The sequence below is a fragment of the Otolemur garnettii genome, unplaced genomic scaffold (genome assembly GCF_000181295.1).
Source record: "Otolemur garnettii isolate 467f Iridium unplaced genomic scaffold, OtoGar3 scaffold00019, whole genome shotgun sequence".
In the NCBI taxonomy this organism is placed as follows: Eukaryota; Metazoa; Chordata; class Mammalia; order Primates; family Galagidae; genus Otolemur; species Otolemur garnettii.
The window spans coordinates 11,851,433-11,865,058 of record NW_003852414.1 but is presented as its reverse complement, the minus strand read 5'-3'; the positions used below and the strand labels follow the sequence as shown (position 1 = coordinate 11,865,058).

The 13,626-nt window shown below is 42.2% G+C and overlaps 1 protein-coding gene across 1 annotated transcript in view; it reads right to left on the bottom strand.

Moving 5' to 3' along the window:
• Window positions 1-2,724: 2,724 nt before the first annotated feature.
• PIP4K2A (phosphatidylinositol-5-phosphate 4-kinase type 2 alpha) overlaps window positions 2,725-13,626 on the bottom strand; it is a 164,527-nt gene continuing 153,625 nt past the window's right edge. The window contains exons 7-10 of the mRNA XM_003786760.2: window positions 12,450-12,563; window positions 9,023-9,266; window positions 7,660-7,763; window positions 2,725-4,947 (exon numbers count right to left, since the gene is read on the bottom strand). Of these exons, the coding sequence (XP_003786808.1) occupies window positions 4,867-4,947; window positions 7,660-7,763; window positions 9,023-9,266; window positions 12,450-12,563 (543 nt within the window). The 3' untranslated portion in view covers window positions 2,725-4,866. The remainder of the gene's footprint in view (window positions 4,948-7,659; window positions 7,764-9,022; window positions 9,267-12,449; window positions 12,564-13,626) is intronic.

Below are 13,626 nucleotides of genomic sequence, written 5' to 3'. Positions count from 1 at the left end.
AAGATATTTTATAAACAAAGGGTACATTTAACTACAATTTTGCATTTTTCCCTACATATGGGACTTTTGGTATACCCCATATTTCTGTAAAGGGCTAGAGAGTAAATGTGTTGTGGCCCACAAGCCCTGCCACTGATGCTTAAAAGCATCCCTAGAACATAATGAATGGGAACAGCTGTGTTCCAGCAAAACTTCATTTACAGTAAAAATCATGCAGGGGCTGGATTTGGCTCTAAAACTATAGTTTTGCTAATTACCATTCTAATTAATTAGAAGCTACCTTGTTCATATATTAGGAGAGAGTATAGAAAGAAGGGCTGGGGGAGGAGAGAGTTATTACAAAAAAATCTTTAAAATAGGAGTTAACCGTTTAAAACAAACTTAGCCATGTATCTAAAGCAGCTAAAAAGGATGACATCCAGAGACTGTGTTCAGGAAGTCTGTGGATAGTGTTATATCCATAGTGATTCTTTTTTTAAATCGAAGTGACAATAAAAAATAGGGCAGTGCCTCTGGCTCAAAGGAATAGGGCGCCGGCCCTGAGTGCTGGAGGTGGTGGGTTCAAACCCAGCCCCAGCCAAAAACGGCCAAAATAAATAAAAATAAAACTGTTGGACTAAGAAAAAGATAGGAAAATGTATTCTTGTTAGGGTGATAGGTGAGGTCCTGAAATCCCTGGAGGGTTGTAGGCCCCACTGCTCATGCATTCTCAACTCCACTCTTGAGTTGGGGCAGATTGCTGAATTCTAACCTCGGCTTTGCCACTATGACCTCAGACAAGGCGCTTAGCTCTTCTGGGCCAGTTTCCTCATCTGTAACACCTCTTCCAGCAACAAGTGTGGGATTCTATGAAACACACATCACAGTGGACTCTGAGAAATTCTAACCCTCTGTCCCCTTGTATGAAATTAAACAGTATTTAAGGGTGAGAGAGAACTATAGCATTTAACTACTGTTTAGCAGGATTTTCAATCACAAAACAACCTTCTGAAGATTTTGGTTTAGATAAAAAGGTACTCACTTTATTCAAGATTTTATGAAAGAACTTTCAGCAATCACTAGGTTATCAACTCTAATTTTCCTGGGAACGTCACTGGTCCTCTGGGTCACTTTACTATGAGTACCTCTTAGATATACTGACTTTTTAAAGATAGCAGCTGAGAATAAGAGAGCAAAGGCAGGCTGGCCAGAGGGTCAGCAAGGCCGTGTAGGTGACTGCTCAGCATGGGAATTAAGAGTTTCTGTCCATTAAGGGAGAATGATTTTTACGGTTTTAATATAGCAATATTCACATTATGTGATTGAGGCTGAATATAATGTTAATAAAGATGAGGATAGAGGAAGGAAATGGCCAGTTATTTTGAGAGCTAGATGTACATGTACAGTAGTTAGCATGATCACTGATTTTGTACTAATTAAAAATTCCTAGAAAGGCTGAGTGCAGTGGTGCTGAGGGCCTTCAGGGTGTTGAGGTCAAGAGTTCCAAAGAGTATAAATTCTATGTTGCACCTCTTGGCTTCTTACACACGTTTATACACTATATATAACCACTTATTGCAGATAATTCCTAATCTCTTGCCTTTAACTCCTAACCAGTTTCCAAAAGTGTTGCATTAAGGACTGAAGCTTTATGCCAACTTCATAGCTAACTTTCTGAGCCTACCGTGAATTCATTCCAGAAAATTAAATAACCAAAATGAAGGGAACATGAATGTCCATATTCAAACCACCCACCAAAAAACCAAAATTGAAATAGTTTTCTGCCAACCACAGTCAATTCTACATAATGCAACACATATGTTCCTGAAATCACTGCTCCGGGCAAAATTGCACAGCAGAAATCACAGAGCTTATGGGAAAAATGGGACCAGGACACAACACCCCAAACATCCATCAGTTACACATTAAAAAGAAAAGGGAACCCAGTAAAAATAGTAGCATAGTTTTAAACATGCTACATGATTTGGAAATAGACAAATACCACAGCAAATATGACAAGTTACCTTGCAAAAGATCTGAGGCATGCCTGTGGTTGCAGGCGTCAGAAGGGTGGCAGATCTTGAGTGGTTATTAAGTAGAGGAAGCTGATCTGATGTCAGGTGGAAAGTTCCAACTCAAGATAATGGAGTGTGAGTCATCACAAGCACAGTGAGCTGAGGGGCTGGTGGGTGAGTGCAATGTGGGCGTTTTGTGTCCCTCTGCAGCTTAGTTCACCTTGGTGTAACTTCCTGCGTTCACCTAATGTTCCTGTGGACCAAGCTGCAGGCAGTGTGAGTTGTGCATTATACTTAGAGGAGCCCCTAATATATCAATTACATTAGAACAAATACAAGTTTTCAAAACAAGTGTTACGCTTATGTATGTTAGCCAGGAACCAAGTGGAATGCCGTAAAAAAGCCTTCCATTCATCAAATTCCCAGTGAAATTTCAAAAGATGCTGACACATAGAGAACTAAAAATAAAATGATGTGACTTTAGAGGGTATTCGTTGAAGAGAATGAATTTTTTCCCCTCTGCTTGTTCAACTTGCAGTAAGTCAATTTTGTTATGAAAGTTTCCATTATTTGCTGAATAAAATACTTCAGCTTGAAGGCAAGGCTTTATCAACTAAAGATTCAATTTTACTTTTGCAAGGATTAGCTAAGACATTCTCAGTACCAAGTACTGTACTTAAAATTTGTTTGCAACAAGGTAGAGCAACACAATCGAAACAGGAACCAACAATTCACTTCGTGAGTCAAAGTGCTTTATTTTGGAAAGCCCGGCTCATGACGAGTGTCTTGTTAGCACTAGGAGATACAAGGCAAACTTCCTCATTCTGTCCGAATAGTTTATCAACAGAAACAGATGACAGAGACTGTTACAGACAAAAATAAAAGCATTTTGTAAACTTCTAAAGCATATACAGATTGGCCACAAAGGAAACGGTTACTCAAATGATGTATGTGTACCTTATCCTGACATCAGGGTCTTAACGTGTGTAGCCTTGGGTTAAAGAAACCAGAGAACTTCAGGACACTAAAACTGATTTGATGCCCATATTAATGGTGAGGCGGTGGGGTGGGAACCAAATCACAGTATCCATCAATTTAAATACATAAAATACAAATTTGTACAATTATGTTACAGTGGTGTTAACATCATCTGTTGAGGATAACAAATCTATGTAAAGTCAGAAGATAGTAGTAGGGATGACGTTGCTGCTGGCTCCCAAAGGTTCTGCGAATCAGTCCATATACACTGGGCACAACTGCAGTCTGGACAGTCCTGAAGTGAAGTTTCTGGAAAAGGCAGCATGGCGGGGGTGGGGTGAGTGGGGGGGATTTGTTGAGCTGTAAGTAATAATTAAACAGTGGATTTTTTTCCTTTTCTGAAACTGCTTACAAAAATCATGTCACATCTTAAAGAATTTCAAAGGCACAGCTTTAACACAGCATATCAGTGGACAACCTGTTCTAAGCAAGTCTAATATTTTAGCCTGACGCCTTTCGGAAAACGTGGGCAAGTTGGTAGATGCATGATCTAGGTTGGAAATCTATAACTTGATTAAAAACAATCAGCACAGTTTAGGGCAATGAACTTACATAACCAGATTTGGGTGAAGTCTCTTTAAGAAAATCATTAGTTGATAAACGTCCATCTGGAGGAAACAGAGCAATCCTTTTCCTTTCTATTGTATAAGACTGTCCACCAGGTGCTCTAGAACATTCATTCAAAAACATGACTGCAGGATACATCTCAAACTATGATAAACATTATTTCACCTATACTGTAAAATGACTTTACATGTAAACTTCAAAGATCACAGGCTGTACATTAAATTTTTAGATTCAAAAATATCCCTGTTTTCCTAATAATGTAAACAGTCAAACTGAGGGTTTCAGTTAAAGGGATAATTTGTAACAAAATCCCACTGTGAGTGATGGTCAGACATAAACATAATTCAGATCTGCATTCTGTAACAGGAATTGAGTTTGAACACTTTGCTCATGTTCCAACAGTGAGAAATGTAGATACCATTGCCCCAAACTATGCACTTTTCAGGTAAGCTTTGTTTTTTTTTGTAGCATTAATTCCTATACTGCAACTTAAGGGTGTAATGATGTAGAGGTTCCAGGCAAGAAAAGAGAAGTAAGCAGTTTTCCTGGACATATGTACTGAGGTGAAAATGTATAGACAGAGTCACTGGGACATCAGCTTCTTGGTGGAGGAGGGGACACTGTTAAAGGACAGAACCCTGAACCAGTACATGTAGAGATGCCAGCGTTCCTTCCATCCAGTGCTGGGGGCTCGGGTTACAACTATAAAGGAGTGTCTGCGTGACGGGTAGAAGTGTAACATTTGTAGTTATGTTTCTTCCCTTTAATCATCATTATTATCATCATTATTATTATCTGCATTATTATTATGAATACTGTCTCAAATCTTTCCAACTTAAACCGATCCACAGTTCATCATGTGATGCCCACATGGTTGCTCCGACATGCATTTCTTCCCCTCCCCCCACATATGTGCATTCATGTGTTCATTCATTTCATTCATTGGCCCACAGCTGGAATCAGAGGGTTTTCGTTGTAACACATTCTGACCGAAGCTGATCGGTTTTAATGACTTTAAAATGCACACGCGTGTGCGCCCATGCGCACTCGCACACACTCAAGTCAAATAGCTAGAACGATGCTGGGAAGGATCGGGCAGCTGTAAAGCGAGGAGCCCCCAAATCAGTCATCTTGGCCGCAGATGTAAACAAGGAGGTTTGCTTCCTGCAAGATGAGTGCTTTACTGAGTTTGGTTTTCATTTTTTTCCTACACTGAAGCCACCTCTGTCCGTCCCATGCTCATGTCCGTCCAAGGTTACGCAGGAGGTTACGTCAAGATGTGGCCAATAAAGTCCAAAAAGCGCTTTGAATACTGTTCTGGGTTCACGGTTGAGATCTCTGCGCCAGCCTGTTTATAAAGGAAGGGAATATTGATGATTCCCCCAGGTTACGACTCAATAGCTACAACTACTTCCAATTGTGGCTGAATATAAAATGAGCCATTTTCAAATCTATGCAGCCTTTTCAAACCTCACTCGAAATACCTTAGCTATGTGGCTGAGTAATCAAGGTTTTATGCATATGAGGTAAAAAGCACCAAATGCTATTATCTCAAACACAGCGACTGTGGCAACTTTAGAAGAAAAATCAACTTAGCCATGTTTAGGATGTTCCTATCAAACAGTGGAATCATTTAGAAGCCCAGGGACAAATACTTTTATTTTCAAGGCAGACTGGAGATAACTTGAATGACATAAATGCCAACATTTGACAAAAGGAAAACCTTTATCAATGAATTAAGGATCGTTAATTCTTTAGCATCCCCTTAGTTTAAGGAGCTCAGTGCTCAAAAACAAGGGGTCACAATAGCAGCACTAGGCTTCTTTGCACTGTACCCAGGTGGGACACAGCACTGCTGGCTGCATCTCCCCCTCGGGGACAGGGGCTGTTTCTCTCTGCAGCAGGCACAGGAGGGCCATTATTCCCCCCTCAGAGCCAAGCCCGCCCCCTTGCAGAAGTCCAGCAGGGAAATTTCCATCATCAGAGGCACAGCGCCGGCCAGCACACTAAAGAGAGTCACTGGCCAGTTGTCTGAGGTGCAGGAGGCCAGACCTGAGTTTTACTGTTACCAGGTGCTATTTTTAGATATCTGTGTTCACAGGGTAACTTGTAATGCCCTAGCCTGGGCTGTTGGGGTCTCCACAGAGGAGTCCAGGTCTTGAAGGCAGTGAAAGGTCCTGGACAGCACCACAACAAAACATTCCTTTGCCACAAATAATGCCTTGTTCTAGCAAATGGCCCACAGTTTTAGTGGGTCTGTTATGGAGCTGAACTAGCCACTTACTAGTGTGGCGCCCTGCTGAAGGTTCCCTTCAATTTCATCTCTGTCTGATACCAGGATAAACCTTTGCAAAACATCTGCCCAGCATTTGGCCTAGTCATCTCATATATCCCCCCATAAAATCCCATCACACAAGTCATTAGGAGCCCTGAATCAGATGAAGGCACTTTGCCCCAGGAGTGTTCGCTTCAGGACATACAAGTGGGAAAAGTGAAACAGGGATTGCACTGGGTTCTGACTCTGCAATACACTCACGGTTTTCAAGCAGAGGTGAGCCTCAGAATTGCCACGGGGCTTTTGAAGACTGTTCCCTCAACCTCCTGAACTGGCCTCAGAATCAGGAAAAGAGGACAGTGCATCTGGCACAGACACGGTTTAAAAGTGGTGGTCAGAAGGTGCCGTCTGGTGAGTGCTAACTGCTGTACCAATGCACTCAGCCAGCTGGGTCAGGTCCTTGTCTGTGCTCTGCACACAGAAGGAACACCAGAGCTGTGGACAGTGTGCCTGAAATACTTCTATGGCAGAGGGAATATGCTTTTAGGCTGGGTTTCATTTTAAAAAAGAGAAAAAGCATTTGTGAGTTTGTTGGTTTTAGTATATCTTGGTCAGCACTATAGCATCTATGGAAGGCATCTCTCCTAGGGTCCGCAAACCCATCTCTGTGCGATGGGCTCTTTATGGTTTTCTAATACACCTGGAAAGCTAATCCCCAATGCAAGCAGCAAATACTAAGTGAATTGTGGAGTCCGTCACGGGTAGGGGCTCACTGGAGAGGGCTGGGTCCTGGGGAGGGGGAATCCCTTCTCTGCACCCTCCTAGCTGGGCAGTTTGAGAAGTCACTCCCGACTGTCCTCAGCTGCTTTGACTGACAAGAGGGAGTGCCCTGGTATCTCCCTCACAGGTTTGTGATGGAGATTCAACAAGTTAACATATACCTAGAAGAGTCATAATTCTGGGCAAGCACAGTAAAGGTGAGGAATTAATATTCTGAAACTTTGATTTTTCACTCAAAGACTTCTATAGTAGGAAAAAACGATTCCAAGAAAAAGCCTATAATTCAGTTTATTTTGGAAGTATCTTAAGCAGAGAACTGTGCTTCAGTTCTGAATAGTTCATATTAAAACACTTAACTATCTTCAGCACTTTTATCTCTGGAATATTTTTTCAAACAAAAGAGAACTTGTATAATAATCTAGTGATGCACATGGCTATTAATATCCCCAGTGTATGGCCAGGCACTGTAGCTCATGCCTGTGATCCCAGGATCTTAGGGAACTGAGATGGGAGCATCAGTTGAGGCCAGGAGCCGAAGACCAGCCTGGGCAACACAGGGAGACCCTATCTCTACACATAATAGAAAAATTAGCTGGCTGTGGTGGCACATGCCTATGGTTTCAGCTACTTTAGAGGCTGAGGTGGGAGGCCCCCTTGAGCCCAGGAGTTAAAAGGTACAGTAAGCTTCCATCACGCCATTGCACTCTAGCCTTGGTGACAGTGTGAGATCCTATCCCTTAAAAAAGAAGAATCCCCAGTGTGTGAAAAGAGATGCACCAGTGACTCTCCAGAAGCTGCAGGGGGTCTCAGTAAGAGCAGAGATAAGCAGTTAGCATTTGCTGGCTCTGAGTCTTACACTAAGAACTTGCCCCCTACAGGGAACAAGCATCACTAAAGGGCTTTAACAGCTCAGTAGAAAGGAGCCAGGCAATAGAAAGGAGTGGTCCCTGCACAGACAACATCCAGGACCCCAGAGTCAGAGCAGGAGACAAAGGAGATACTCACGCCATGTTTAACAGTTTTTGCAGCATGGGCAGCTTTCTTTTTTGCATCATAATGAGTAAGGATGTCAATAATGGCCATGAAGTACACTTCCTTCCTCGGAGAGTCTGTCGAGAGATGAGAGGAGCTATCAGGAGCTATCACGGTCAAATACCAACCCTGGGGACAGCAAGAGCTGCCAAGGGAAGGAGAAGGGAGGCTGGAGCGAGAGGGAATCAGTGGGACTGGGATGGAAATAAACCCCACACAACCCCTACGAAACCCCACCAAATAGCCAGCTTGCCTCTAATTTAAAAAGCAAAGCAAACCAAAACAAAAACATTATGGCTTAGGATATTAACAGAGGAGGTCTTAGGGTAGGACCGAGTATTTTTTTATTTTTGGTTAATCTGAAATTTCTTTAATGACTTTATATTGCTTTAGTATAAAGAAAAATGCTCTTTTAAATATAAAACAAGTAGAACTAATTATACTCCTTAATCCTTATCAACTATTTAATGTACTGTTCATAATTCCCACTGGATATAGAATTAGAACTGGATAATGGCATACATCATCTCCAATACATATTTTCTCTACATTTCCAAAAACATGATGCTGTTTCATTTAGGAACAATAAGAAAAATACATTTGACTATATCTAATTTCCTGTGTTGAAGACATAATTTTAGTGATCAAAATAGAAATATAACAAAACACAACTCAAACTCCTTGGTTAATGTGCCAAAGATTTTTTTTTTAAAATATTAATCAACACCTCATTACTCAAAAGAGGTTGCTTTTATTATATCACTAAAATATTTTGGGTTTTTCATAGCTAGGGAGCTACAGTAGAATGTAATATTCCGGATGCAAATATCTGAAATATTGGATATCTGGCTAGTGAGGATTAAGACTGATCAGACTTTAAAGAAGGCCAGACCCTTCTGTGGGGTTAGAAGGCAGAGAGGCAGACACAGATGCAAATGTCTGAGAGGAAAAGAGGTGAAGGGCAAAGACATGCCCGCCTTAAGAGACAGCTGCCTGGGGGGTCACAGTAAATCACAAATGCTAATGAGGAAAAGATTATGCTTTAAAAAAACCCACTTATGTACATTATATTTATGTAAGTGTGTATATATGGGCATTGCACGTATAAAGTATTTGTAGTTTCACTCTATTCCTTGAATATCACCAAATTCAAAGACCTGATCACATTACATTTCAGCCCTGGAGATCAGTTACCTTTTACATATTCTTATCCCCAAATACATTTATTTGGTCTTCGGAGAGTGAGTCTTACAGGGCAGCCCACTTGGCACTGGAGTGAAAAGAACAACGCAAAAATCGAACCACTCCCTGTGCTAGGAGTCCACAGTAAGCTTACGTTCATGGCACTTAATCCCGTAGACATCGATGTTAGGATCGAATTCCCCTGGAGCCAAGGGTGGTGAGCTGTTCAGTGTGTTCCCGGGGCTGTCTGGAGGGGTTCCCACCGGGTGGGTGCCATCGCTCTCCCCTTCTTCCTCCCCCTCATTCTCTTCACACTCCACTTCCTCCTGTTCGGCTCGCTCCACGTCATGAATTCCCACCAGCAGGCTGTAGTCCATGAGCTTTAGCTGGGCAAGAAACTAGGATGGGAGGAAGGCGACAGGGTCAGTCACGCCTTAAACACCAAAGCTGAGATTTACAAGGCAAGCTCAGGACAGCACACAGCTGGGAGGGCTGGGAGGTCCCTGGCTGGGCCAGATGCATGCCCAGGCCATTTCTCTGGCTGCAAATGCAGCCTCACACTAGGCTGGCTCAGAGCTTGTGTTATTTTCCTGGGCTGGCAGGATGGATGCTGGAGAGGTCCACCCAAAGTCCATCTATCACAGGGAGGTTGCATTACACTCAAGAGCAGGGAGTGGAGCTGGCAAGTAAGGGAGGGAAGAGCAAGTTTCTCCCAACAATTCAGACTGGCTAGTGAGAAAAACTGGGGACCTCCCAACTAGCTTCCAGTAGAACCTTTCAGAATAGTCTGGGGAAGCACTTTGCAATTCAGTACACTCTTCTATTATTGTGCTGTCACAAGTAAGTGAAGGCCCAAAGGTCCCCACTGCCCAGCAGAGGCATTGTGGGAACCCTGGTCAGTAGGGCAGTCCTTTCCTGACCCAATTTCCTCCTGATAGAGTAGGGGTTGCAAGACACTGAAGGAGCTTTGCTTTCTACAAGGTGCTCTGTATACCCAGGGGTCCTGTCCTCCCTCTTCTCCTCCAGCCATGCCTATAATATAATGTACGGCCAGATCTAGCTCTGTGTGCATGACTACTGTGCCTTTTTTCTTTTACTTTTCTGATCATGATTTTTTTATTTTCTAAGTAGATGCACCAAGATATGGGCCTTTTGGCACAATGTTCTGACTGAGCCATTGGAATATGGATGGTATTACTGAGGGCAAACGTGGCAGCCCATCTGCTGCCCAGAGCCACGGCTGCCTGATCCTCTAGCTGGCTGGCTCTGCACAGGAGCTTGTCCTGCCCTGACCCTGGGCTCAGGTCCATGGAGGTGCATGGCCCTGACTCTTGGAGAACTCAGCACCACCCCTGCTCATGACACAGAGCAGATGACTGGCCTCCGGACTACTCTGATAGAATTTAGGGAGTGAACTTGCTTACATAAGGGGCAAGTGGATGAAATTATAGATCTTGAAGTTTTGGCTAAAAAATGAAATGAAATCAACATGCCAAGACCTGCAGAGCCATTTCTTCCTCCTGCCTGCCGGGAAGCAGCCCTGCCTTGGAGCTGAAAGTGAAGCCACATGTCTTTGCAGACCAGGAGAGGCCCTCTGGGCACATGCCTGCTTGTGTGTTCTGCTCTCCAGCTGTTTCCTGAGACCTTCCAACTTTCACCAGCCCCCGTCCTGCCTGCCATCATCCCTTCCCAAGCTCCCATTCTGTTGCCTTCCCACCATGAATTCCCAGGGGCCAGCCAAAACTTTCCCGTTTTGAGCTCAGATAAAAAAGAAATACAGTGCGGAGATCCCACTCACCACCATGCTTCGATTCAGTGTTCTGGGCCCCAGAGGCAGGGGAAGCAGATGCTTCTCCCCGAGGAGGCCTTTCCCCAGACTACACCATTGTGTAATCACAAGAACCAACTTTCCATTTCTACCTCCCTCAACCAGACTTCCTTCCCAGTGGTCAGAGACCACTTATCCTCCCCTAGAATCATGGCGGTGGCTGAGCTTCAGGGTGGACACGGTCAGGGACGTATTAGTGGGGGACTGCCTACTCCAGCTGAGCTGGCAGAGAATTCCAGTGCTGTGGCTGCTGGAGAAAACCCTACAGCAAAGTCTTGTTGAACCCTGTACTAACAGTCCTGTCATCCAGCCCTGTTTTAAGAGAGTCTAGGGAGGTGGGAGAGAACTGAACACCATGGGGTATAGAAACACAAAAGAGAACATGAGGGTTCAAAGCTACAGAGAGTAGACTGAGCTGTAAGAAACTCTGATCAATCTACTTAAAGCATTAAGGAAAAATCATGCTTAGTAGGGAAAAATAATGCTTAATAATAATGCTCGATAATGCTTAATAGTGAAAAAAATGCAGCCAAACTCTAACAGGCCAGTTAGTTAAAAAGCATGCAACTGATGAAAAAAGCAAACTAAATTCTAGGCTCATTGTCAAGATCAGATGTCAAGCCACTTCATCACAATTACCTGCTTAAAAATTTAATGATGCTTCTGCATGAATTTCAAAACTAAGGACACTGTTATCAGCTATTGAGTATTTTTAAATGAAAGAATGCTTTATGCCTTGCTTCCATAACAACAAAACAGCTAAGTGTATGGGATTAGATTATCGAATCCTCTAATCGACGGCATTATTAGAGACAACAAAGGGCTAAGAGGATCCTTCTGTAATTCAATTGTAAATTTAAATTGCTTGAGTTACACTATTTGAGTCTAAATAGCATAATGAGATACAGCCAACAGAATAAACAATTTTTGGCAGGTGACAGATAACCCTAAGGGCTACTTACTATAATTCCTACAATAATATTCTCAGTATCAAAAATTTGGTGATTAATCAATAAAAATACAAAAGAGAGGATGTTTACCTAGGGTACTTAATTATCAGTTAGGTCAAAGTGATTCCAAAGGGGGAAATGCTTAACATTTTAATAATAACAGATAACTAAGGAAAACTAAAGGCTCCTTAAAGGAAAAAAAAAGTTACATGATAAAAGCAAACAATCGTATCTACTTTTGTTTAAAGTAGACAACTGTACCTTTCACAAATAACTAATATTTAAGTCCTAATCCAAGCATGATGGTTAAAATAATGTGAAAGACCTTATTTTAAAAATTTGATTTAAAAATTAAGAATTTAATCTGTCTTGCAATATAAAGAGATCTGTCTTGCAATATAAGGAGCTATGAGAAGATCAAAAAGGAAATTATAATACTGCTTCTGCCTTTGTGGGGAATGTAATCAAATGTATGATATTCCTTCTTTGGCTCTAATCATTTAAATTTGTTGTTTAATGATATAAAAATCTTTGCACTGTGACCACCTTCCTACAGTGACCACCTCCTTAAGTTGATGTAATTTTCATAGACTGGACATATACCACATGAGCTCAATGGAACGTCAATGGAAATTCCTTATGTCTTTGTATGTTGCCCGGTTTTAGCTGCAGGCGCAGACAACTCATAGAGGTTCTACTATATGTGTATTTGCTTTGGTTGCAGGTTTAAATAGAAGGTTTAAAAAGCTCCCGAAACCCTATTGTCACTTATACAATAGAGTTGTCCTTTACACTGTTCTTACCTCAACATCCTTTTTCAGTTTTTCCAGGAACACTTTTTTGTTGTTATCATCAATATAAATCTTTTGGCCCTTATTAATGAAATCGTTATCCTTCAATGTTGGTAGTTCTTTGGCCTAAAACAAATGAAAGGAAAAGAAAGAAGCTTGAGCAACATCTAAAAAACACATACCCCTTCCAACCCTTGACACTGAAGTCTGCCCTGTCCACTGCCTGGTGTGGAGTGGGGTGTCTTACCCAAGGCAATAAAGTGGGAGGCAACCTGAGCACCACAAGGGGGCACCATCGAGCTAAGACCTTTTGGAAGAATTCCCAGGAGGAATGGAGGTCAAACTCCATGTCAGAAAGCTTTTTGTAACACCCATCATGTTTTTCATAGGAATGAACTGGACTACTTTCTTAGATTCATTTTTTTACAATTAGTTTTCTAAGTATAGAATTTGTATTCTTAGAACAATTTGTGAGGAACCTTCAATTTTCTTCCCAGTTCAACCCAAATCCCTCCCACACTTTTGGGTAGCCTTGGAGGGCTCACATTACAAATAACGTGTCATCTTGTCTTAGAAAAGCCTCCTCCATGATCATATTGACTTTCTGGGTCAAGGAGAACATGTGACTAGAGGTTAGCCATTTGCCCTTCTAAACCTTCCTATCCTCCACTCTACCCAGAAGGTAATTCTCTTCTCATATGGATGAAATCCAAGGAAATGTATTAAGACAGAAGTTCTACCTTTTACAAATAAGAGAGAGGGTGAGCTGGGAAGTAACTGCACTGATGCCAACCAGCACAGAGAAACCAGAGACTATCAAAGGGTGGGTTATGAGCAGAAAAAACTTTTGTTTGTGCTGCAGCATATAGGATAATACAGCCATATCATTCCAAAACAGTGTGGGTTATTCTATTTAACTGCATGCAACTTGCATTCTGGGAGAGCTCAAAACCAAGTGAACCCCACCCTCTTGAGCCTACCATGAAAGGGATCCAATGTAATGCCTTTCTTTCTACATCAGTGAATCTCTTTTCCCTAAATGTGAACGAAATGAAAAAAAAAAAATAATCCAAGGAAATGACACATCCTCCTTTGTCCCTGTGGGGCTCCGCTCCCCTCTTTATTCAGAGCAACAAAAGATAGCTCTGGAGCTTGGACCATGTCTACCAAACCATTTCAGATGTGTGAT